The following is a 27508-nucleotide window of genomic DNA, read 5'->3' as shown; positions in this document are numbered from 1 at the left end:
CGGGACTGTACAGTTTAGCTTTTGTTTTTATTAAATTCTACCCTAAATCTTTTCCTTCTCCTCATGCACAATTTACAACATAATAGGAAGAAACATCTCATTTATAACATTCCTTCCCTTTTTTCCCTCCTAAGAGGCTAATTTTGGATGCCCAGCAGATGAAAAGCCTTTTGTTACCAGGAACTCCCCAACTCCACCAAAGACAGGAGCTTGGAGAATCACCTGCTGGACAGTTCTGTCTTTAGCAAAAATCTGATTAACCACTCTGCCAAGTTACTAATTTGCTAAGCAGTAAAACTGCTTTTTCTCACATATGCAAATACTTGGATATGTGGCAAATACAAAAACTTTCATGATTTTAGTTCTTCCATTATTCACATAGATTTATGCTTAAGACATTATCATTTTATTCATTTAGATACACGCACAGGTATGACTTCTAGCCCTTATGCTTTATACTAAAAGGATGTTATTAAAAGCCCACTGGGGAGCCCAAATGTCTGAAGAGAAGTATTCTAGATATAAAATATCAAAAATTCATTATGCTGATTTTCAGTAAAAATCTTGAAAATAGCATCGCTCAACTTTACCTTTTTTAAAGTGACAGTGATGTTAGGTGATGTAACCCGGCAGGGAATGACGAGCCCCCTTCCTTCAGTCATATATATCATTTCAGGTATTTCACTGTGCATCTCTAAGAAAGGTCTACCTGTATCTGAATGAGAAGAAAACAGAGAAATATGCACACATATAAGTGATTATACTGCAAACAGCTAGAGCTTGTAGCTGGCGAGGCAATACGGACACGACCACAGTACATCATTCCCCTACGGTAACCTGCAAGTTCACATCTTTATTCCTGAAGCCGGCTCTCTGTGGTTCTGCCCAGAAAAATAAGGCTTCTCCAATAAATTGAATTGCTTTTTCAGGTGTTGGCCTTCCATTAGATTGCCCTGATGGCCTGATATGCAATTGTGATATGAGGAGGGAGGGGGTTGTTTAGACCACTGTGAGGAAAAGCCATAAAAATGCAAGTCAGAGAAAAAGGACACTGTTCTGCATAAACTTCTCACCACAGCTATGCTAAGTGCCTCAGGAAGCCCCTCCAGAGCCTTTGTAAGAAGTCAAAGGAAGGTACAATGATCAGATGTCTTTGGAGAACAGATGACACAGATAGAGGTGATGGGAAGGTGTCAAGTTGAAAAGGGGATTAGCATTTGAATGACCAAAGCTTGACTTAAAGGTTTTCTAAACCTTTCCCTGCAGACTAACAATGAATTCGCAGGTCTGAGCTACTTAGGGGGTGGGGGAGAGGCTGTAGAAGCTGTGGTGAGTACTGCATTGATTCTACATGCCTAGTAGGTCTTTTTCTTTAGTATACGCCAGTTCTCTACTAACAAAAAATACAAACAAGTGCATGCAAAGAGGTCAGAAAAAGTCTCTGAATCATCACCCTTTAAAGGATGGCATTTAGCTAGTCTCAGAGGTCATTAGGAGTCAAGACACCTGTTGAACTTTGCTTTAGTTCCTCTGGGGGAAAAGAATGAGCATCAGATCTTATTAGAAACATCCTTACATGTACCATGACCTTGCCTTTGGTAATCCATTGATAGCGCTCTCTCAGGTGTTACTATGTTCCCATCTTCTCCTCTTGGTTTCAGCCTGAGATGCCCAGATAGGAAAAAGTCCTATGTATTTTTCCATCTGGACCTGAAAGAACTAATTGGGCCCTCCTCGCCTGCTTGCTGCAGTGGAAGAAGCTCATTCTGGATGCTGAGTGGAGAATCAATTGGAGAAACAAGAACAGTGAGTAGACAATGGTTGCCTAGACTCAGTGGTAGCTCCAGAGGTTGTTATGGGTTGAACTATGTTCCCTCCCAAAATACTAGTTTTAAGTCCTAACCCCTAGTACTTCTGGGACAAATAGGATTATTGTCTATATAATTACTTCAGGTAAGTAAGGTGGGCCCCTGGTCCAATATGACTGGTGTCCTAATAAAAAGTTGGCCATTTGAAGACAGGCATACAGGGAAGAATGTCATGTGAAGCTTTAGGTCCAGCAATGCCAAGCACAGCCAGTTCCCACCAGAAGTTCTAAAGAGGCAGGAAGGATGCTCCCCTTCAGGTTTCAGGGGAACATGTCCCTGCAGACACCTTGATTTTAGACCTCTAGCTTCTAGAATGTGAAACAATAAATTCTTATAGTTTTAAGCCAAAAAAGGAAAGAAGTGCCACTGTGACATTGTTGTAGCCTGCTGAGGGTGGGATGGTTTGAAACACACTAGAGAGGGCCTTCGAGATACCCTGTTACCACAGCCCAGCTCGTTTGTCCCTACATGCCTACATCATTCGTACTTGTCCTCTGGGAAACCTGGTAGGCCAGCCCCTTCCTTAGTCCCTCTCTGCCCCAGCCCAGCTTAGGGGCTTTCACAACATCCCCAGCATTCTCCCATTACAACACACTGACACTGAATGGGCAGCTCACTTCTGTGGCTACATACTGGATGATGAATTCCTAGAGGAGAGGAAATAAGAGGACAAACTGCTCAAAGTGTATTAAATGAATGAATGAGTGCGCCAGTAAGTGAATGTAGGGCTTTCCAACGCCATCACTTTATAGATGAGAAAACAGAGGTGTAATCAGATGAAATGAGTTGTGAGCAGAGCCAGGCCTGGAGGCCAGTTTCTCCTTCAGCGGCAATCTCCAGACTTCTCTTGAGGGAGGGCTCCCCCACAGGAAGGGCTGTAGGTGGCGATTGTTTTTCAGAGATGGGGCTGATTTCCCCACTAACCCTTTCCCCTGAAAGGACATGGCATGTCATACCACTTAGAGTTAGAGGAATTCTGAGAAGAGGACGATCAGCAGGAAGCGGGGCTAGACTGCAGTTTTGGGACAGGGCCATTCAGAGGCAGAGAACCAGAGGGAGGCAACAGACCACTGTGATTAAGAGCACATACTTTTACAATCTGGTCTGAACCCTCACTCTGCCCCTTCCTAGTTGTGAGACCTCGAGCAAATCATTTCGCCCTTTGTGCCTCACTCATAAAATCTTCTTCAAAGTGTTATAATGAGGCTTATATGAATTAATATAGGCAAAGTGCTTAGAATGGTGCCTGGTAGATAGTCAGTACCATATATGTGTTAGCTGTTACTTTACTTCTTACTATTATGAGAAATTTGAACTTATGGGCAGAGGGGGTTAGAACATATGAAAATCACATATTATACTCATGATCTTAACTGTTAAAAGTATAAATATATATTCATATAATGGCACCAAAAGAACCCCCAAATGTACACACTAAAATGTTAATGATTATCTTTGAGTGGTGGCTTCATGGGTTATTTTCTCATTTATCTTCTGTATTTGTCAGGTTTTCTAGAAATTATGTATTATTTTATAAAAATATTTTTAATTACTGAATTTAAGTCTCAAATTATAAAGCACCATCCATTTTTACTTGAGGAACACTATAAAATTTGCATTTGATTTACTTTAGTTTTGTCCAATATACTAGAATGAGACATTAAGTATCACAGTTAACAGGTATATACCTGTTAGGAAAGCCTAATGTAGCGTATGCAGAGAGGAAAAGTTAATTATACAGGGACAAAATTCATTATCAACACAAAATTCCTCCCCTTAACAAGGTTGCTTAGCTAGTCATTTGGGCAGAGACTATTGGGGTTTGACCACTTCTTTTCTTCCTCCTGTGAGTCTATATTGTTGGCTCCTTTGTTAGTCTCAAGGTAAACACAAACACAAGGAAATGGTTTAATTCATGTTACTAAACTGTAAGTGAGTCACATTCAATTTACTGTCTCCTTAAGCAACCATTTTTGACCAAGGACACTGGCATAAAAGTTCCTGCAAGAAATAGTAAACATCAGGGTGGTTATTTCTAGGCTAGTGAGTGCCAATCCCAAATGAAAACAGAAGCAGTTCATTCAATGTGCCTTCGGATTTCTTCTTTCCCTTTGCCACTTTGGATCCCCCAAACTCTTGAATTTTAATACAGTTATTGGCCTTTAAAAGCCAATACCAATTTGAGCACTGGGCCCACTGGAACTCTGTTCAAAGATGTCAGAACTTCAACAAGCTGTGTCCATCCTAACATAATTCAAAACACATCATTTGTATCACACTTATAGTGGCATTATAAGCCATTTGCAAATGAGCTCATGGTTACAGACACACATATATACATACTTGCAAACCATATTCTCTAGGCTTAATAGTATATTTCCTCTGCAGTTTCCTTCAAGGGAGGGCTAGGAATGAATGTGCCTGACATATTGAGTACGAACATTTTTTTGTTTGCAGGACCATAGCCACAGAAGGGGTCACCGTTCCATTAATATCACCAGTGAAACCACTTTCTACTCCCATAGGACACAGTTGTCTTTGTCACAAAATTAAAAATGAATTCCAAACCCAGCCACCACTGCAGAGTGGTTTCCTGACACCAAATTGGCTAGTTGTTGAAAGAGTGAAGAAGAGCTGCTCCAAAGATTGCCAGTGTCCCAGCAGCACAGACACACGGTCACCAGGGACCCATGCCAACACACAGCTAGGTAGAAGCCATGCCGCCCTCCTGTCTCTGAACCCATGGAGCTCAAAGGGTGATGGGAAACTGGCACAGAATATGAGGTTTTCTCATCCAATGGGAGTATCTGGGCTCTCATTCCTCAAAACAAGTGGACTCAGACCAGGAAAACATCCAACAGGGACCCTTGCTCAGGAAGGCATTACATCTATTTTTTTGATGTTTTCTTTCTTCCTTTTGAAATCTGGAATCACTGTGGTACCCGAGAGCACACAGACAGAGGCCCCAGTGTGACATCCTCATCCCACTCCACTTCCCACTGGCCTCACCTGGTGGTTCTGCGGGGCTCAGAGCAGTAGGTAACCCAAAGAGCTCAGGGAGCTTTTCTGACCTGAGGGGTTCAAGAGTAAATATCTTGTTTCCTAGCACTTGTTTATTCCTATAATTTCTTTTTCTTTTAATTTCATTTTCCTTACCTTTAAGTCACTCTCATGAGGACTCTTAGTTATTTTAAAAGAGGATGTGATTTAAATTTATGGAGGATGAAGTAAAGAGGACAAAGAACTAATTCAACCCCATGAACGAGGTTCCGTCCATACACAGGAGTCTTCACATCATGCAGGTCCTTGTGTTGTGAACCATACCCAGTGCCCCAGAAGAGTTTGCTGACTGGTGAAGTATTTCATTTGAAACAGGAGCCAAAAAAGAGGAAAAGAGGCAATTTCTTCACTGACTTACCCTGTCCATCAAAACCTTTGAAAATTCAAAACAGAGTTTTGAAGCAACTACAAGAAAGCTGAATTAGTAGCTATACTAATATTAGATAGGATAGACTTTAAAAGTAGAAATGTTACTAGATATAAAGAGGGACATTTTAGAACAACAATAGAGTTGATCAACCAGGAGGATATAATTATAAACATATGTTCAGCTAACAACAGAGCACCAAAATACATGAGACTAAACTCACAGAAACAGATAATTCAATGATATTAGACGATTTTAGTATCCCACTTTCAGTAATATATAAGACATCTACACAGACAAAATGGAAGTAGAGAACTTCAACAACACTAATAACCACCTGGACCTAACTGACATCTCTAGAATGTTCCACCCATCATGGCAGGATATACATTCTCCTCAAGTGCACATGGAACATTCTCCAGGATAAGCTATATGCTGGGCCATAATACAAACCTCAATAAATGTAAAGGGATGGAAATAGTACAAAGTATGTTCTCCAACTACAGTGAAATAAAATTAGAAATAAATAACAGAAAGAGACTTGGGAAACTCACAAATATGTGGAAATTCAACAACATATTCCTAAATAACTAATGAATCAAAAAATAATCAAAATGAAATTAAAATACGTTGAGATGAATGAAAATGAAAACACAACACACCAAAACTTATAGGATGGAGCTAAAACAATGTTTAGAGGGAAACTTACAGCTGTATACCAAGACTTATAAAGGAGAAAGATCTCAAATCAATATCCTAATCTTCCACCTTAGAATTCTATGCAAAGTCCTGGCTGGTGTGGCTCAGTGGGTTGGGTGTCATCTCACAAACCAAAGGGTTGCCGGTTTGATTCCTGGTCAGGGTACATGCCTGGGCTGTGGGCCAGGTCCCTGGTTGGGGGCATGCAAGAGGGAACCAATAGATGTCTCTCTCACACATTGATGTTTCTCTCTCTCTCTTCCTCCCTAACCCTCTTCCTAAAAATAAATAAATAAAGAACAAGTAATTAAAACTAAAGGAAGCAGAGGGGGGGAAATAAAAGATCAGAGCGAAAGTCAACAAAATAAAGAACAGAAAAGCAATACAGAAATATCCATGAAACCCAAAGCTAGTTCTTTAAAAAGATAAACACAATTGACAAACCTCTAGCCAGGCAACACAAGGAAAAAGAGGGAAGACAAATGAATAAAATCAGAAATGAAACAGTAGGCATTGCTACTGACATTATTAAAATAAAAAAACATTATAAAGGAATATTCTAATGTGTGCGTTCAAATTAGATAACAGATGAAATTGGCAAGTTTCTAGAGAAACATAAAACTAACTCAACAAGGAACAGACAACCCAACTAGACCTGTAAGTAAAGAGATTAAATTAGTAATTAAACTGTCCACCAAGAGGAGGCCAGGCCCAGATGCAAGTGAATTCTATCAAACGAACTAATACCAGTTCTTCACAAACTTTTCTAACAAACAGAAACGAAGGAAAAACCTCCTGATTCTTTCCATGAGGCGATTATTACCCTGAGACCAGACGGAAACTATAGATCACTATCTTTTATGAATATGGATGCAAAAAACTGAACAAAATACTAGAAACCTGAATATACAAAAATAATTATATGCCATGACCAAGTGGAATTTGTCCCAGGAATGCAAGAATTGGTTTATCATCCAAAAATTAATCAATGTCACTAATATACTGTATCAACAGAATAAACACCAAACACCACATGGTTATTTTATTAGATGCAGAAGAAGCATTTAACAACATTCAAACCCACAAGACAAAAACACTCAACAAACTAGGAGTAAAAGGGAACTTCTTCAATCTGATAAAGGGCTTCTACAAAGAAGAATTAACAGCTAACATCATACTCAATGGTGAAGTACGGGATACTTTCCCCCTAAGATTAGGAACAAGATAAGGTTGTCCACTCTTGCCACTTCTATTCAACATCATACTAGAGGTTCAATAGCTATTACAAATAACATTACAATAAATATTCTAGCCAGTGCAATTAGGCAAGAAAGAGAAATAAAAGGCATCCAGATTTGAAAGAAAGAAGTAAAAAAGATTGTGTCATCTGAAAATCTTCTCTATTTTCAGATAACATAATCTTGCATATAGAAAATCCTGAGGAGTCCACTAAGAAACTATTAGAGCTATGAAACTAGTTCAGCAAAATTGAAGGATCCAAGATCAATGTACAAAATTGAATTCTATTTTTACATACTTGTAATGAATAATCTGAAAATAAAATTAAGAAAATAATTCCATTTACAAATAGCATCAAAAAGAACAAAGTACTTAGGAATAAATTTAACAAAAGAAATGTAAAACTGATACTTTGAAAACTAAAAAAATTGTGGAAAGAAACTAAATATATAAATAAATGAAAAAAATGTTTATAGTTTGGAAGACTTACTAATGTTAAGATGATCTATAAATTCCATAGATCTATAAATTTCATGCCATTCTTATCAGAATCCCAGCTGACTTCTTTGTAGAAATTGACAAGCTGATTCTAAAATTCAGAATTGCAAGGATCCAGAATAGCTAAAGCAATCTTGAAATAGGAAAACAAAGTTGGAGGACTTAATTTCTCAATGTCAAAAGTTACTATTGAAACCATAAACAACAGCGATTAATTAAGATGTGTGGTATTGGCATAAAGACAGACGTATAGATCAGTGGAGTGGAACTAAAAGTCCAGAAATAAGCCCATGAGTCTATGGCCGGTTGACTTTCAATAAGGGTGCCGAGACCATTCAATAGGGAAAGAATAGTCTTTTCAACAAATCATGTTGGAGCAACGCCACAAAACAATGGATTTGGACTTTCACAGCACACAGAAATATTAACTCAAAACGGATCAAAGACCTAAGTGTAAGAGCTAAAACTGTAAAACTCTTAAAAGACACCAAAGAAGTAAATCTTCAGCTCTCAGTTTTGGCATTAGATTCTTGTATATGATACAAACAACAAAAGGAAGAATAGATCATTTGGACTTCACCCATATTTAAAACTTTTGTGCTTTAAAAAAATACTAACAAGAAAATGAAAAGAACCCACAGAATGAGAGAAAATGTTTACAAATTATGTATCTGGTAAGGGACTTGTATCTAGAATACATAAAATATACTTACGTATAGAATACACTAAAATTTAGATAGATATGCATATATAACGTCTCTCATATATTACACATAAAATATACTTATAATATGATTATATAAAATCTATTAACACTTAACAAATGAGATTCTGCTTCATACCCATGAGGAGGGCTGGGAGAGACCAAGACACGGTAACAAGTGTGGATGAGGATGCGCAGGAATGGGAGCCCTCAGTCACACTGCTGGTTTGTGTAAAATGGTGCGGCCACTTTGAAAGAGTATGGCAGTTCTCCAAATGGTTAAGCAGATGACCCAGCAACTCCCTGCCCATGTATCTACCCAAGAGGATGAAATTCATGGCGGGATCATCCATAATAGCCGAAAGATGGAAACTACTCAAATGTCCATGTACTGATAAACAGATAGCTGAACTGTAGGTCCCCAATGGAATATTATCCAGCAATAAAAACACAAACTGCTGATAATGGTACAATATGGATGGACCTCAAAACAGTATGCTGAATGAAAGAAGCTAGCATATATTTATGTATTTATGTATTTAATTATTTTATTTATATGAAAAAACCCAGAACAGGCAAATCTATAGGGACAGAAAGTAGATTGGCGGTAGCTTAGGGCTGGGAGCTATGGAGGGAGCAGGGAGGCAGCTACAGGGCACCGGGGCTCCTTTTGAGATAATGAAATGTTCTAAGACTGACTGTGGTGGTGGTTGCCTATATCTGTCAATATGCTAAAAACAGTTATACTGTATACTTTAAATAAATTATATGGTATGTGGATTACACCCCAAAAATCTTATATTGAGGGAAAGAGAACTTTGGGCTGTTTGTTTGAAGAGGTGATCCACTGTTTTCTGAGTTGCAGTAGTTCCTGGAGATCATCCAGTGTAGACTCCTCACCTTACGGGTCTTTTCAACTTTCTCTCCCACTCCCCCCTGCCTCCAGGTGGGCCACTCACAAAAAATCGGATCTTCCCCTGTGACAAACTCGTTCTGATTGCAACTATGTCCTTCCATTCCCCTTGGCAGCCCCAGGTCAGCCAGGAACATAATGAAGTATCTGTCTTCCTTCAGATGGGCAGTTATTTGACTGACGTGTCTGAGTATTATAGTCCACACTGAATGCACAGTTAAGTATTTCCTACTGAGTTATCTTGATTATCCAAATGAATACCGTAACACCTGAGCTGTAATTCACCACTAACCCTAAAAATACAGACACTGTCACCATTAGTGGTGAGTCAGTGTCAGGATTCAAACACGAATAATCCCACTACAGCTGATGCAGGAATGTCAGCTGCCAGCTTCCGTCCTCTGGACAGAGAGTTCACACAATATTTCTACTAGAACAAAATAAATAGAAAAAGCTCATTATGTTTCAAACTCAAGAGGCCATCCTAAACTAAAAAGAATTTAAAAATACATTATTTGTGTGGTATAAAATAAGAAATTCCTCTTTCTAAAAAAGCTATTTCCCACCTCCCTGCCTATCTTCAAAATAGAAACATGTAGTTTTGCCTTGAAGGCCCTGGCCCACTTATTACAGTGGATGGGATAGAAAGGCAAGAGAAAAGGACAAGGTTAGAAAGGAGAGAAGAGAACAGGGACAATGGGCCACCCTCTCTCCTTCCTCTCTCGTCTTCCACTCCTGGAAATGTGTGTGGCTAGCAGCAGGTGACCAGAGTGATAGGCTGGACACATGGCACATAGTCAACTGATGTTTACGGAGAAGATATTGGATGAGGTAAAAAGTAAAAAAAAAGTGAAAGAAAAGGGTGAAATTAGGACATATGTACCCAGCATTGTGCATAAAGCATAGTCCACTAACTAAAGGTCTTTACCTCCCACACACATCCATTTCCATGTCAACTAGAGGGAGAAGTACAGTACTAAATTCTACCTTGAAGGAGAATAGGGACAGGGAGTCATTTTTACAAACTTACAGTTAAGATCTGAAGATGTTAGTTGAAGATCTAAATGAGAGTAGATGCTGGGTAGACAGTAAGCTTGGCTAGAAGATCAAGCAAAGAAGATCTCAGACTTTCCAGGCTTTGTAGAACTTTGCTCCATGGATGTTCACCTACAGCTGCTTAGTCAATTTCTATGTTCACCAAGTGAATGACCTCAGTCATATCTTCATTTTAATGAAGTAAAGCATCTCAAAAGGAAAGAGGAGAAGAGAAGACAGGATGGAAGGTAGGTAGGAAGATAGAGAGGGAGGGGGGGTGAAGAGAAGATGGAGAGATGGATGGATGGAAGGAAGGGAGGGAAGGAAGAAGGAAAGGAAAGGAAAGGAAAGGAAAGGAAAGGAAAGGAAAGGAAAGGAAAGAAAAAAGCAAGGAGCTCTGATAAACTACTATAACTTTTTCCTTCCACTGCCAAGATTTTTGGCCATGTCCCAAATCCTATTATTCCCAGCTCTACCTTGGAATCATGAAATTGTTAAGGGACTTTTAAGATACCCTAACAGTGCCTCTTATATTACAGAAGAGGAAACTGAGGCCCAGAGAGGAGAGACCTTCCTATAAGCACAGGAACGATTTCAATGGCTGAGTCATAATGGAATTCTGGTTTCCTGATCCTAGACCATTCTCTCTCCACCATGCCAAAACTGGGTCCAATCCCCTCAAGGACTTGGGAGTGACAACTTCATCTTGGGAGAACTGATGGCACAGAGACAGGGTTAACATGGGATCTTCTGACAGAATTTAGAAATATGAAACAACAGACTGATAAAGTAATTCTCACTATTAAAATCAAGCTTGAGTCATTGGGCCCTCTGCTTAGATCTTTAGCTATAAGATGCTGGGGACTCTTGGGGGGGGGGGTCTCTGAAGACACTTGAGAACCAAGAGCACTCAAACCAGAGAAAGTCCTGTTTTATGGAGACTAGACATAAAACACCTTCCAAGGGTGCAGGGGATTGGTCAGTCTCCTCTCCAGCCAGGACCCAGGTTCCCTCAGATCACAGCCTGCACACTTCCCATGAGGAGAACATTTCCGCCACAGTGTGTGTAGGGGGGAGCCAGGAGCCAGGGTTCTGCTGAGGTCAGGACCTGTGGCGCTGACGCCCTGTGCCACTGTGGGACTCTGGCTGGGGCCCAATCTTCCCGCCTAGAAAATTAGACTGGTGCTTTTCTACTCCTGAGCTTATGACTGGTTGTGCATTCGCTAAAATGTTCACATGGGTGTAGCACAATGCCATCCGTCTGGAGGCCCGGCAAGGAGGGCAAATGAGTGGGGCAGCAGGATGCGAGGCAGTTAAGAGTAGTGGCAGTTGAGAATGTGAGGGCCGTGACAAAGGGGCAATCCTTGTGTGCCGTAGCCAGTTGTTGCCAAGTGGAAATTCGGGCCAATGTGACTAGAGTTTCAAACCTTTAAGACAATTGTTAAATACTGGCAGCCAAAACCACCATGCCTGCCAATCAAAACATATATTAGCTGAATCTGGCCCAAACAGTTTCAGTGTGCAGCCCCACATCATGCTCTACCACACCCCACTCCATTTGTGTGAGCTTCTGCATACAAAGCTCAGATGGAGTGGGGTGGGAAGCCCAGGCAAGGCCATGTTGGAAAGAACAAAAGCTTTGGAGTGAACCTGGGTCCAAAGCTTGACTTGGTAATTTACAAGAACACAACCTCGAACATGGTATGGAATTTTTCCAACTTTTCTGTAAAAGATGACTGATAATATAATTTATCTCATTGGTTTGTTTGAATAGAATGAGATGATACATGTAATGAGCCCGAGCCAGATATCAACAAATAATAGTGACACACACAGGCTCACATCGAATCTCAACAGTAGAAGGGCCTGATCTTGCCCGATCCCACCAAGCCAGCACCTGTCCTGTGCTGGAGTACCCACACACATGAGGAGCTCGCTGTCTCTCAAGACAGTTCATTCTACTTTTGGACAGCTTTCCATGTTAGAAAGCATTTCTTAGGTCAAGCTGAAATCTGCCTGTCTTGACTTCTTTCATTCTTAGATAGTAGTCCTGCAATTTGGGATTATAAAGATGAGGATTAACCTCTTTCTCACCCAAGAAAACTTTGAAGGAGACCATCACAATCATGTTTCCTATTTTCCCTCTCAATTCTTACCCTTTTTAGATTAAACATGTCATTTTCTTTGATTTCCTTGACAATGAAAATAATAAATCATCAAATTATTTTATGATCACAAGCCCATGAGGCAGGTACCCATTCTACAGATGACAAAAATGAAGTTGAGAGGGGTTCATGTGCTTGGAGTTCCTGGGTCCAGTGTCCCTCTTGAAGTGGGAACTGAACAGTGAACACTATATATTTATTAATGCGGCCCAAGCCTGTATTAACTTGGTGAGTATGTAATCCACTAAAAGCCCGAAACTGCTCTCATGAGGGCCGTCTCAGTCACAGCCTCCCTGTCACAGTGGGAGTGAACACGGACATGTGCATGCTGTAGGCCACACACGAAACTAAGGGTTCTATATATAAGAGCTCCTGACTATGAGAGGTGGTTAAGGCAAGAGCTTCATTGCTTTCTCTACCATGTACTAGTTACCCGACCTACGTGTGCTAGTTACATGGCTAGTTCTATGGGCAAATTACTTAGCTGCTCTGTGAAGAGGAGATGAAAATGATACTATTACTTCAAAGACTTGTGAGAATGAAACTGTTAACATATGCAAAGTGCTTAGAACGGCATCCAGCACAGAGCAAGACCTAAGTGTTAATCACTATTCTTAGGAAGGAATTTGTACCGATGCCTCGCATGTGTCAAAACAGGGGTTTGAACCCAATTTCAACCCCAGATCACACTGTTTCGCCTATAGCTTATTAATTGATATTCGATGAAGGAAGGGAGGGAGGAGTGTTTTTGCCCTAGTAGTCACTGATTTTTGAATAGCACAATGAGTATGCCAAGGCAACCCAGCAAAATGCCTCAGATGACAAAGCAACAAAAACTTTAAATAGTAAAGGAAAACTTACAAGTATCTGAACTGTAAGGACCATAAAGACAAAACAAATCACCTGCTCCTCTCCCGACAGGCCAGGCCCTTGTTTATCATTGTTAAAGAAAGTTACAAAATGTCGGAAACGGAAAGCCTTTTCAGCTGAAGGGGATTTCTCCTGAAAAAGTCCCTTGCTTATTTTTTTTAAAAGATTACTTGAAGATTTTAAAAACTCCTTTAAACCATAAAGTTTTGATGTACTATTTTCCACACTTCTTGCTTGTAGGGGGAAAATAGAGGATATAGTCAATTTTATTGCCTTTAGACTTCACTGCCATCTTGAGATTTTGTAATTCTACCGCAATCATTAACTTTCAAAGTTATGTCCAAACAGCTCATTCAAGATTATGTTCATTCTGATTATTTTTGAGTATTTATGTAGCCGTACTCAATGCCTGGTTATATACAATTGTGTTTTTGCCAGTGAAACTTAGCAATGTGGCTCCAGAGAACTGGCATGCCAGAATTCGCTGGTATGGCACCTAGGGAGTGTCAGGAAATGTTCTCTCTTGAAGGAATGGCCTGGACATTTGGCAGGTACCTTCGAATAGTACGGATGAAATTCCTAGGAACATACCAGGTGAACACAAGATCGGGGCAGGGGCTAAGGAAGAAGATGCAACACTCCCGGCTGCCAACAAAGCCACCAACACGAGTGGCTTCTATCTCAATCACCTGTGAGTGTTCACTGTAGTCAAAGTCCCTTGCTGTCTAATGACAAAAATGTTTCTAGAAAGGAAATGTGGAATGGCAGGGCTTAAAGATATCAAGAATGTCTTCCATCAAGCTTTCAAGTATCTGGAAAGGAGATTGGGTAAGAGTTAAGTTACTCTTGTCTAAACTCTAGCCATGCGGTCCTAATTAGCTGTCCCCCAGTGATGGATAGAATGGATAATCTCCTTCATGCTTCAGCTCTAGAGGGAACCCAGAGCCAGGCTGTAGAGCGGTCTGCGATTCCAATCAACAATGCTGTCAGTGTGTGTTCTAAACCCTAGAAATAGTTGTTTCCCCTTTTATACAATTTCATCAGAATGAAAAAGACATTCCAGCAAAACCTGACCTTGTACAAGATTTGTGATGAAGCTATATGCAGAGACAGGCAGGCCAGAAAATTCCTAGGAATTCTTTACAAAAGATCATCTGAAGTAAAATTCTGCAAATGCAAGTCAGCCTTGGACTGCTGCCATTTTAGGAAACCCACCTGGGTTTCAGGCCAGAGGCTGAGTCCAAATTTCCCAACTTTGTGCATCCCAATGTGTTCATCTGTCTGCTGAACAAATACATCAGGCAGTGACGTGAGAAGAAAAACATGATCATCGCCCAGGCTGTCTGCATTCGCTGTTTCCAGGTGGTGCAAGGTGACTGGTAAGTTTTCTCCTCAACAACTATGGGCTCAGGTGGCTACTAGGGTAGGAATCTTAGGCAGTCCCTGAGACCAAAACTTTGGAAACCAATTTTTACTGAAAGATTCATGCCAGATTAAACCCAAGTTTCAGAAAATAGGTGGAAAGTGCCAGGCATTAGAGACAGAGGTGATGTGAGTAAGGAAGGTGAGGGGAGCTCTGTGGATGGGCAGGGGAAGGGTAAATGATCACATGCTGAAAACTCACCTTCAAATCTGGAGAAGAGGGGTGGGGGGAAGCAGGAGAGGGTAAAGGGGGATAAAGTGATGAAGGAAGACTTGATTTGGGATGGTGAACACACAATACAATGTACAGGTGATGTATTATAGAACTGTACACCTGAAACCTGTATAATTTTATTAACCAACATCACTCCAATAAATTCAATTAAAAATATTAAGAGTAAGCTTAAAAATAAAAAATAAATTAAATAACCAAGCAATAGTAGCTGTCATAAATTTGCTAAGAGATCCAGGCCGAAAGAATTCGGCCAATTTTGATGAGTAGAACCAGTACTTTCTTTTTCAAGTTTCTCTCACAAAAGTATGACAGTGACTCCACTGAAGTGTTTTCAGAGGCTTCGCAAGTGCATTCAGCCTCCAATGCTGTCTGTGCCTATCCCAGATCTGACCTGCCCAATGTCAGAGTGTGTGACAGTCGGAAGCAGCACGACCTTGCAATTCAGGTTGGAGGGCTGACATCCTTTGTGCATCCCCACCTCACAAATATCGTTATTACCCCAGGGGAAACAGTGGTGGTTGGGAGGCTCTGTGAGTAAAGCTGAGGGTTGCTACTCTTCACCCATGTCCTTGCTTGTTCTTACGGCGGTGTTGGTGGGACTTGCCACACCGGTGTGGCACATTGGTCAACAAACACCAGCGGCCAGCCAGTCCTCAGCTAAGCAATGTTGATGAAGCATGTCATGTGTGCCCCCCGTGCATCGACCTGGGTAGGACTCTAGGGGAAGGCAGTGTTGGAACAGAACATCTGGGCACACGGCACCCCGAAAGGGGCCTCGTTCATGAATACTGGAGTCCTCCTCACTCCCTGGAAAGACCCACTTTTGAACAATAGCTATTCTTTACAAAAGTTAAACTTGCGCATTTAAAAAGCTATTGTAAGTCACAGTCCTAGAAATTGACCAGGGGACTCTGAAATGATAAGATCCCATATCTTCGCTCTTGTGACTCCCACAAGATAAACACCAGGGCCTTGCATGCAGCAGGTGTGCAACCCACCCCACAGACAGACTCCACTGCTGACGCCTCCCGGGTCAGACCCAGCAGTGGGAAAGCCCAGTTCAGGAATGGGGCAGGTATCTGCACAGAACCACCCAGCAGTGGTGCAGCCACAGCACCTGGTGGAAAAAGGGCACGTCCACAGCCATGCTCTCTCTGGCCTCTGTTCCAGCAGTGGTGTGCAAAAACCACCATGCTACTTACTACCGGTGCTGTTCGCCCAAATAACAAGTATAGAGATGACCTCCCCTGTCTAAGCCTGCTAAAACTTTCATGTTCACTAGTTTAAACTTTAAAGAGCAGAAAACTTTTAAACTTATTATACCAAGTTCCACAATAAGAAATACATTTTACATCAAACTCATTAAATACACACACACACACTCTCACAAGTATTTTACATATATGTGGGTAAAATATATATGTAAAAGTATGTGTATAAAATGGAAACAAATTTTTATATAAAAAATTTTCACTAAACAATGCTTACCTTTACCTTTTGCAATATACTTCAACTTTTTCCATTCTATTCTCTCTCTCTCTTGTTTTTAATCCTGATCACAGCCTACTAATTGGCTTTCAGAGCCCCTTTAATGGGTTAGGAAGCACATTTTTTAAAGCCCTGTCAACTGCCCTGGCTGGTGTGCTTCAGTTGGCTGGAGTGTCGTCCTGTAGACTAAAAGGTTGTGGGTGCAGTTCCTGGTCAGGGGTCGGGGTGCATAAGAGAAGGCAACCAATCGATGTTTCTCTCTCACATTGATATAGTGCTCTCTCTCTCTCTCTCTCTCCCTGTCTCTCAAAGCAATGAAAAAATTTCCTTAGGTGAGGGTAAATAAATAAAAAAGCCCTGTTTGACTTCGTAAATAGCGTGGTGCCTCTTGCCCATGTTGTGTGAGCTACAGTGCATCAGTGAACCCGTGTGCATACAGACAGTGCCAAAAGAAGCTCTGTCCCCATGAGGGGACAACACAAAGCTCTTTGGGATCAGGGTTTGTTTCTCTAAGGTTATCATTCATAAAAACAGTCTGACATTTGAAATTTAAAAAAACTTAATAACTATATAGCCTATATTCTTAAAGATTAAAATAACAACTAGTTCATAGTTTGAAGTCAGTGGCCGAAACTCCAGTGTGCTAGAAATAGCCCTAACCCAGGCACCTGACCTGGATCCCCTCCTAGCTCGTCATTTTATTAGCTCTCTCTATCGTGTGCAGGTTGCTGAGGCTGTTTTCTCGTATATAAAATGTAAGAAATCATACCAACTTAGTTTATCTCAGATATAATTATAGGAAAACTCTTGGAAAAATCTGAAGTGCTGTACAAACAAGTACACTGAAATCTTCTCAGAATATCTGTGCTATTATTTTTCTTATTCAAGGTCCCATGGCCAGGTAGGACATTTTCCTACTAAGTGTATTTATGTGAAAGCGTAATGATTATCCTCTCCCAGAATATCTGGGTGGTTAGAACTTCTACCACTTTTCAATTACATACCCAGTGTGTCTGATCATTTTCCACCCGAAACTAAGCTGTTATGCAAATCTCATCAGTTTTGTGCATGTGGGAGAACCAATGGCAGAAAATCTGTTATGATAATGCTCCAACCTATTTGCTTAAATAGACGCAGAGAGAAAAACAATCAAATGAAGAGAAGCAGAAGAAAAGAGATGAGTTTCATTAACAGGGAAGAAGAAGACTATATCCACTCAACCACAGCACTCACACCCCATCTTTTCCCTTTTCAATTATAATTTTCAAGAGAAGACATTACACTTAAATAGCCTTGAAAGGCTTGGGCTGGAGAGGTACCAGCTGGCTTCATGGTGTGGGGAACTTAACATGCCACGTTCAAGGTCTTTCTAACTGAATTGGAGACACTGACAAAGTTTTTAAAACTTTAGAGATGCCATTAAACACTTTTTGGGTCAGTTTTCTTACTTTACACTCACAACTCATATGGTACAATAATAATTTTAACGAAATCTTCTAACTTTTAGAAAAAGCTGAGCCAATTTCTTGTGTATACCACAGGGGCAGAAAAGAAATGCAAAAGTGGTTCTCTTTCTCAACAAAGGGGATGAATGCCACCTGAACAGCCCTAACATTACAATTCATCTAGAAATATTTTAGTTTTGTAATTAGCAAAGCATTCAGGAGTGCTTTACAACTTATCTTTCTTTATGACTCAGAATCGTATAGCTGTAGTTCCTGAGGGATTCTAGTCACTCTTCAGCTACTCTCATTCAAGAGCCGGTTGTGGAGACGATGCCGAGGGAGTCCCAGCAGAGGAGGATGGTTGTCTTTGCATTATGTAATTTAGCAAAACAAAGCTCTGCTTGGCTAGGGGACCTGCAGCAAGCTGCCCAGTTGCTCCGCCCCAGAATTCCCAGTATCATTTTGACTCCTCCTTCTTCTCACCCACCCTGTCCCACCCGCTCACCAAGGTGGATGGGATCCCTCCAATCCATCCCCTGTCCTTCATCACAGCTGCTATGGTGACCTTGGCCTACCGGCTCTCCTGCCTCTCTGGCAGGAGGCCCTACCTAGTTTGCCTGCCTCAGTCCTGGCCCCTCTGATCTCCTTCCACCACTGAGACTCCGGAGAGAAGAAACTGACCACTCACTCTGCTGCTAACACTTTCCTGTCACTCCCCACATAGCCTGGACGTGAAGTGGACCTCAGGTTCTTCATGTGTAAGATGGAGAGAAGACAACTTCATGGATTACTGTGAGATTTAACTAGCACAATATAAATAAAACCATTTTTTTAAATGAAAGGAAACTACAAATGTAAGAAATTATTAAAGGAAGTTTTATCAGGCAATTCAGGAATTAAGTAAAGTAGCCAAATATAATTACTTGAATAACTAAATGAAGTTAGTGAATTATGGCAGAGGTTTTGTGGGTTTCTACAAGCTGCAGTGATAAAGTGGTGATACGGACTTTTCTGTACACTACATAGGAGAGGTTATGTCCAAATTAGTGCTCCGATGGGAATGTGCCTGTCACACAGCAGGCGGTCACTAATGTCGAAGTAGTGCTGTGTTTATCTCCACACACTGAATTTGGCTTTTTGTAGGCAGAGCCGTGCAGCCCTGATTTCTTTTTTCTTGGAGCCCTGTCAGACTACAAATCTGTGCCTTTTCAAAAGATGTATCTAATAGTGTTTTTCTTTAGAGAGAAGCAAAATGAAATGCCAACACATCTGCAGGTGCTTAGCAGGGGCAGAAATCCTCCAAACAGAATAACGTGTTCTAAGGACTTAACAATAATAAATAAGTGATAATGAGTTCCTAACAGCTGTGTATTAGGAATTGGTTGGAGTTTTATTAATCCCAGAGACAATCCTGAGTGACCAGAGATAAATTAAATGCTCCTCAATGAAATAAAACCTGCAATGTAGTAAGGATTCGATAGAAAGAGAAGCCCAAGACCAAATTTTCTTAGGAATAGAATCAATAAAATAATGAAAATCTGAAATGCATACAATGTCAGGATATTTGGAAAAGTTACCACTGCTTAATGAATTGTTTCGCAGCTGCACTAGACTTCAGTAAACTGAGATTCTAAGACCAGGAAAAAGATAATATAATCGATGATAGGACTCACATTAGTACAGTGACGGGCACAAAGCACGTGTTCCCTAAATGTTTGCTAATTAAGCTAGTTGACAGAAAAGATTTGGGTGCTCTTCTATGGCTACTATTATTAATTCAAAGTCTTTTAGTATTAGTGCTATTGAAAGTAATCAGTCTCATAATTTTTTCTAATGAACTCATATAATAGTCAGAGTAGTTATATGTATTCCATAGTGATGACCTATGATACAAATTAATGCATCTCACAATCCTTCCTTCTCCAAGAACATGGTCTTTGAAATAGACCATTTTCTAATGTCTAACCAGACTGTGCAGGCATTTTGAGATACTGGGACTTGTAACTTTATGCTAACATTTGTGGACTACTACAAGCAAGCAGACATAATAAATACACAATAAAATGGCCACTACTCTCCTTCCTAATCACATAACAGATGTCAATAATTAGTTATGGCACTTTCTACTTAGGCTGGAATTTATCCCCCATGTCAATTTCAACAGAGTATTCTACCCAGCCCTGTTAATCCCTCCCTATATTTGTTTATCAGCCATTACTGAATTCTTACTATGTGCCAGGCACTGTACCAGGGAGGCACATTGCAGATTAAAGTCATTTAAACAGACATGGATCTTGCCCCCCATGGGGCTTAGGTTAACAATTGATTTGACACCCAAAGTAATGGCTGCTTGCAAGATCTGCTTTGTTGTGTAGCTGGAATGGAATAATTCTATGTAAGTTTTCCTCTGTCATCACAGGGGAAGAAGATGGGTGCTGCACTCCCTACCTACTGGCTCCAGAAAACCACGTAGTCTGCTGAACACTATAGGAGTTAAAGATGAAAAGGGCTGAACATTATTTTTCGGAGCAAGAGAGAGAGAAAGAGATGGTCTTCTTTTACTTATTTAGGTACTTTATTTGCAAGTCAGATTCTGATAAACCCATAGGAGATAATTTTATGAGAATTTTCACATGAATGAATTTTGCACCGCTCCCTTGGAAAGACAGGGATAAAGTGTTTTCTCCTCCACAAGTGCCAGAAAGAACATAATGACTGTGCAGAGTTAGAGAAAGAGAACAGGTGTCTGTGTATACACCTTTCCCTACCACTTTGTCTGCCTTCTCCTGCAGCTGCAAAAGTAAATCTCTGAAAGTCCACCTTTATTGTGAACTTTCCCTGCCCTGCCTGGCTTCCTGCCTTCCTGCCTGCCGCCTGCCCTGGACTCCTGTAGAAGTGGGCTCACTTCCCTCAGCAAAGACCCCTGGTCTACTTCCTCCTGTTTTTAAGCAGGATGATTGCATTCCTACCATGGCAAACTGCTGGGAAGTTGGTGTCTCCTCCAGTTACCTACCTGCCTAGAAAAGTGCAAGATGCAAAAACAGGACTTGGGATGAGCAGGGACAGAAAAGTGGCTTGGTCTAAATCAGGCTGATTAGAGCTAAAAGGATATTACTGTTAATATCATACAACTGTTCTACTGTCTCGTTAGGCTAATCCTGAATCTGCTATTTACATAATATGCTCGTTAAAACATTATCTACTTGCCTTATTTCAAAAAGTCAAAAAGATTTCCACTAAAACATAATTCTATGGTACTGTCCAATGCAAGGATCTAGTTCTTTAACTTACCTGGATGTATACACGATATGTATTTAGGCTACTGATACGCATGGTTGATTTTTTTGTTTTGTTTTTTAATTTGCTTTTGTGCCTAAGTTGCTTAATAATTTTGCTTTATGTTCTTCAGAACCTCTTGTTTTGAAAAAATCCCTTCCAAGGAAGAACAAAATAAAAAGCCTTCCTTATTCTTCCTCAGGGATCCATTTCTATTACCAATTTGTATTCAAGAAGTTTGCACTTCTGCCCTCTGAATATTAATGTATTTTTTCATTCTCTAAAGAAAAATAGTACCATAAAAATTATAACTGAAAAATGATACATTTTTACCTTTTACCCTTTTTGCTATAGAATGGCACATGCCAGTTCTTATATCATCATAATATTTACTTAAGGAACATGAAATCATACAATATCACTGACAGGAACCAAGTTTGTAGCATTCCAGAGACAATTAGCAACATTACATTTGTGGATTCAGTAGAAAGAACAACATTTTACAACTCTAATGTATAAAAGAATACAGTTGTGTTAAAGGACAAAAAAATCATGTATTCTATTTTTAGCTTCTCAGTAATTAAGAGATAGAACTAAATTCTTGACATTCATTTATCTATGTGCCAGACACAATTCTATTTTGTGAACAAAATAGACAAGAATCTCTTCCTTCATGGAGCATACAATTGACCAACTGGTCCATGAAAATTCTAGTTGAAATGGACACTCAATAAATGCATTAAAAATGTATTCTAAAAATTTCTACCACTAGGCTAGAACCTCTTCCCTGGCCCCTTTCTTTCCCAGTCTCTGAGACAGCCCCCTTCCAAGGGGCCAGGGTAGGTTTAGGACCCTCTGAGAAGATATAAAAAAACAGAATGTACAAAATGGAAGACGTACCATTAATAAATATATAGATTTTAGATTCTGTTTGCTTGTTCTTTGAAGCAGGAATAGATAGATATTTGCAGCTATAGAAGCCAGTGTGGTTTGCCTGGGCCGTGGTCAAGGTCAAAGTGCTGCAGAACAGTTTGCCGTTCCTTCCACAGGCGGATTTTGTTATGCTCAGCCTTTTCCTATCCTTACTCACTGTTTCAGGCAAAGACCATGAGTGGTCCGCTTTCCCTCTGCAATCACAGAAAAGAAAAGAAAACACAATTAGGGCTGGGGCCAGCTCCCAGGCACCCATCTCATTGGGAAGGACTATTCTGAGGTACTGTCTTAAGTGCAACCACCTTCTTTATAGAAAAGCGATGTTAAATTCAGAACAGCTTTTAAACAACACAGAATAAAGGTGCAAAAATGTTCAGGGCTTCCCTTCCCATTTCCCCTTGAGTGAGTTTCTTCAGGAGGTGAATCACAAGAGACCACTGAAGTGCCCAAGAAAGGGCAGCCAGATAATCCCAAAGCCGACAGTCACTTACCTGCATTTGATATATAGTGTCTTGCCTGCTTGCATGACGTGCTGGGTGCCTTTTAAACTCAGTTCAGGACCTTTTAATTTTGAACCTGAACTAGATCCTGGAAAATAAATTTTTGAAATGTATTATTTACAAATTGCCCTCTAATGTTTTTTTAAAGTTACATCTTTCCAAAAAGGTAACTTTTTAGCTTTAACTTACTTTCACATGCAGAAAGGTACAGCTAAAACCAATTTCTCTCAATTCACTAATTTTTTTCAAGTCCAAGTCTTACTCATGAATATTATGTATCCTTTTATGCCAAATGATCTAAACAATATCCAAAAGGCCATTAATTTAGAACATTAATAAATTTATACGTGGTTCAAAATGCAAATACAGTAAGACTACATAATGTGGACAAAAAAGGGGCCACACACTAAACCTGACAAGCTTAGGGGAGGCCTTCATGGCAGCCTTACAAACTCAGAGCCTGAAAGTGACCATGAAGGGTGGTCTGGATGTCAATATTCCTAACGAAAAGTGGGCCATGGCAGGTAGTCACGTCCTAGGCTGGTATCTTCCTTGACAAACATCAATCGTAACCTTAAGTGAGCCAGTCTATTGTCTTTTCGCAATTAACAGCATACCTTTGAAATGTCAGAGTAGTCTCCTTTTCCAGACCCCTCAGGGCACAACCTCTGTACTGGAACAGAGACCATAGAACACCCCGCCCATGGTTATCTTATTCCCCACATACCATCTCTGTGTGCTGTAAGTGTTAACTATTAACCTTCCCACCAATGTGAAAGAGGTATGTGTCTCTCTGTTTTACTTTTTATCCAGTCCCAGAGATTTCCCAGCTTTGCTTTCTCCCACCCTTTAATCTACCACCAGCGGATTTCGTGGAATCCCTCTTACATCTCTTCCTTTGATTCTAATGTATAAAATATGCTGCAAAACTGCCATTCTCCAGAGCATTTTCTCAATCCATTGAGGTTTTGCTTCCTGGAAGTTGTCAGTTTGGCTCAAATAAACTCATATAAATTCTCTGTAAGTTTGGATGTTTCTTACGTCAACAGTAGTAACTTACTAAAAATTCTCATGATAAAATGTCAATGTCATCTAAAATATAATTCTAATACCAGTGTAGGTCAACTGTATAAATGGCCTGTGTGATCTTTTTTTCTGAATACGGTGCGTACAAAATTTCCTGGGTTCTACACATAGCTCAGTCATTAGTTAAGCCATAATATTTTGGGCAAGTCATTTTCTTTCTGAACTAGTTTCCTCATATGGAAAACTAATTCTAGAACCAAAATCAGTTTTAGAAGCCATTTGGTTTGTCTTACATAATCTCCAAGTTCCTTCTGCTGTGGTACAGAAAAATGGGAATTGCTCACGTACTTATGTGACATTTGACAGGCATATTTCAAGACTGTTGTAAGACAATAAAATAGGCTGTGCCAAAGTGCCTTAAAACCTATACATCTCTATACTACACAATAATGACACCCGTCCTACTGACTGGCTGTGTGAGCCTGGACAAGTCAATCCTCTCTCCAGTACTCAGTTCTCTAATCTGGAAAATGAGGCACGGGTCTGGATAATCTTGGGTCTCAGACTTTCTGTTACCAGGCCCAGTTTCACTGCTCTTTGAGCCTTTGGTGCTGTCAAGGTTGATTCTCTTCTGAAGCTCTCACTGACTAGTCAGGATGGATCTCAGTAAAGACCTCTCTACCTCCTCCTTTTCAGCTTCCCCACTGCCCTTTACTCTCATATTCCTCCTCTTCCTGCTGAGGCAGTTGCAAGGCCAAGTAAAAACCCCAAGATTAGCAGGGATAATGGTTGGGGGAGGGAGGAAAGATATTCTGGGTGGGAGGAAAGTTAAGGATTGAGAGCCAATCTTAGGGAATATTTTTTACTTAAAAATTGGTTTATGCCATGGATTTCAAAGTGAGAGGTTGAGCTGCATAGCCCTCCAGGTTTTAATGTTAGATCCCATCACCGAGCTGAGAGATGAGACACACATGTCCAATTCCACAGTTAAGTCTAGCAGTGCTCTCTAGTGTTTCTCTTGGGTCCTAATATCTTAAAAAATAATAATAATAATAAAAAAATAAAAAAACTACACTCATTAAAGATCTGAATTTGAAGCTTAGTTTCTCCATTAACTCACTACATGGCTTTTGATATTAATATTTGTAAAACTAGGAAACCCAGAATCTCTCTCATAGGTACTGTGTGTGGGTTCAGTGCTGTGTCATCTAGGTGGCAGCCATGCTGCCTGGCATGTGGCAGACACCCACCGTCACCGACATCCAGAGGAATTGCCCCTCTCTCCTGTCAGGGAATACTTTGCTGGGTATGTAATTGCAAAGATATGAAATGAACATTTTCTGCTTTTCTAGTGTTGCTGGTGATATAAATTAATATTTTAAAAGTAACTTTTATATATAATGGGTCCTGGTATCAAAATACTACTGGAAAAACATGGTTCAATATTAACTAATTTAAATTAAAATCACTGTTTCATATGAATACAACTGGTATACCGCATAACAAGTCATAGAACAAGTCAACCCATTCAGGCAACCAGGAAGGCCTTCTGTATGTCACTCATATTTATGGGTTCCCTGAGGCAACATTGAGCTCAAAACCAGTGATCCATGGAAACACTAGGTTTCTATAAAGCCACAGGCTGATAACACCTGCTGTGAGAAATTTCCAGGCCAAATGATTTCTGCCCTTCTTTATAGCATGGAACTTTGAGGATTTAGTTGAACAATTGTTCGTGTTTGGAAAAGATCCAGCACAGCTTCCTGAGGAAAATTCTGGCATTGCTTGCAGGTGATCTGGGTGGTTTTTGTGGAGACGAGGAGCTTTCTCATCTGGGAGGGGCTGTGGGGAAGAGGCCTCCCTTTCCATGGCACGGCCCATTCCCACTGCCTGCTGCTTTGGTTTCCAAATTGTATGAATCTTTCTTTATCAGCAACTTAGAACACCAGGAATCCTAACCCTAATCAGAGAGAAACTTTGACCTCAAAGGACCACCCAAATGCCAGCAGAAAGAAGATTCCTTGAAGAACATGCCATCTGTGCGTTCCTTTCTTCCCTTCAGTTCCAGCCTCCAACTGAGAGAAGACACACAGCTGAGGGGATAAATAAGATACTGAGACAAAAATAGGGTTGTTGGAAAATTTAGGGGGTAAAGGCTAAGAAACATATTTTGCTATATAATTTTTGTCCACTGACATCAATTAATTTTGCACTTGGAACAAGGAAGCTAGACAAAAGCTTGATTAAAACAAAGCAAAGGAGAAGTGTAAGGAAACTGTATTTCCAAGAAACTGAACCCTGAGTACATCACCATTCCTCAGTTAATAGGAAACTAGTCTCGTAAAGATTAATGGAGGTGCCAAGATACAGTTTAACAGGGAAACTAATAAGGAAAAAGGAAAGTGAAATATTTATTCTTCAAATGCTAGGAAATGACATTAGGCCTTAAAGCATTTCTTTGAGGCATTTTAATGTCCACAAACCTGCTTGAGTAATGAAGACTTAACATGTTTTTAGTACCCACTGCATGTCAGATGCATTCTCCTAAGGAATGATATACTCATAATAAAAAGATATAATTATGTACATGTCCACATACACATCCATTTCACACCATGTGCAACTTAGTTTGCTCTTCTCAGTAAATGGCTTGGAGTTACACTGCCCATTCAGAAACAAATCCACAGACTACCTCACTTCCAAGGGTGGAGTGCTACAATTTTACAACGACTCTCCCACTGTGAAGCTCAGGTGAGGATCAAAACTGTCCCGTTTGCCATGGTAGCCTAGAAGTCTTGTTTAAAAGAATTGTCCTCTTTTCTGTTCACAGAAAAGAGGTCTGTGAACTATTGTTTTCATCCAAGTCAACTACAATATAATCATTAGGGGCAAAGAGATTTCCTTATATCAGGAGACTGAGGCCCTTTCTTCAAATTTACAGTGCTGGGTCCGAAAAGAGTGAACTCCCACTATAGGTCATAAGGAACCACACACAGATCACCATTTTAAGGCTGAGAGAAGACTTTTACGTAAAGTCTGACTGAGAGTTCACAAAGAGCCCTGATTGGTGTGGCTCAGTTGATTGGGCATCATCTCACAAAACAAAAGGTTGCCAGTTCGATTCCTCATCAGGGCACATATGAGAGGCAACCGATCATTGATCATTGTTTCCCTCTTGCATCGATCGTTTTTAGTTGAATGCCACTTCAAGACAAGTACCTTAGCTCCACTTCATACAGATGCTACCTCTTGTCTCTGCTATATTGAAAGGGGCATAATTCAAATATAAATCATGAAATGTCCATGTTTCCATTTTTTATTTAGTAATTAATTCCCCAGGTCTGCTGCTAACTAGCTCTGTTGTGACCATGGACATGTCACGTTAAACCTCAGATTCTTCATTTGCCAACAGAGGGGGCTGGACTTAGATTCTTACAATCCCTTCAGGACTAAAAATTCTATGATTCTGAAATCACAAGAATGGGTACCAAATGTACAAGTTAGAAATCCCATTCTAGAGAAACTTATCACTAATAAAAAGACAAATAACTCAATTTCAAAAATGGGCAAAAGATCTCAATAGATATTTTCCCAATGAAAGTATATAAATGGCCAATAAGTACATGCAAAAATACTGGATGTCAGTTGCCATCAGGAAAATGCAAATCAAAACCACAGTGAGAGCCCTGGCTGGTGTGGCTCAGTGGATTGAGCACCAGCTGGGAACCAAAGGGTCGCTGGTTTGATTTTCAGTCAGGGCACATGC

The 27508-nt window shown here is 40.3% G+C and overlaps 1 protein-coding gene across 2 annotated transcripts in view; it reads right to left on the bottom strand.

Moving 5' to 3' along the window:
* The window catches only part of FLT1 (fms related receptor tyrosine kinase 1), a 189046-nt gene that overhangs the window by 137549 nt on the left and 23989 nt on the right, over nucleotides 1-27508 (bottom strand). For both annotated transcript variants that reach the window (XM_024580771.4, XM_045188069.3), the window contains exons 3-5: nucleotides 22708-22804; nucleotides 22184-22410; nucleotides 591-715 (exon numbers count right to left, since the gene is read on the bottom strand). In XM_024580771.4, the coding sequence (XP_024436539.2) occupies nucleotides 591-715; nucleotides 22184-22410; nucleotides 22708-22804 (449 nt within the window). The remainder of the gene's footprint in view (nucleotides 1-590; nucleotides 716-22183; nucleotides 22411-22707; nucleotides 22805-27508) is intronic.

Source organism: Desmodus rotundus, chromosome 3 (genome assembly GCF_022682495.2).
Source record: "Desmodus rotundus isolate HL8 chromosome 3, HLdesRot8A.1, whole genome shotgun sequence".
In the NCBI taxonomy this organism is placed as follows: Eukaryota; Metazoa; Chordata; class Mammalia; order Chiroptera; family Phyllostomidae; genus Desmodus; species Desmodus rotundus.
This window is presented reverse-complemented; position numbering and strand designations above follow the sequence as displayed.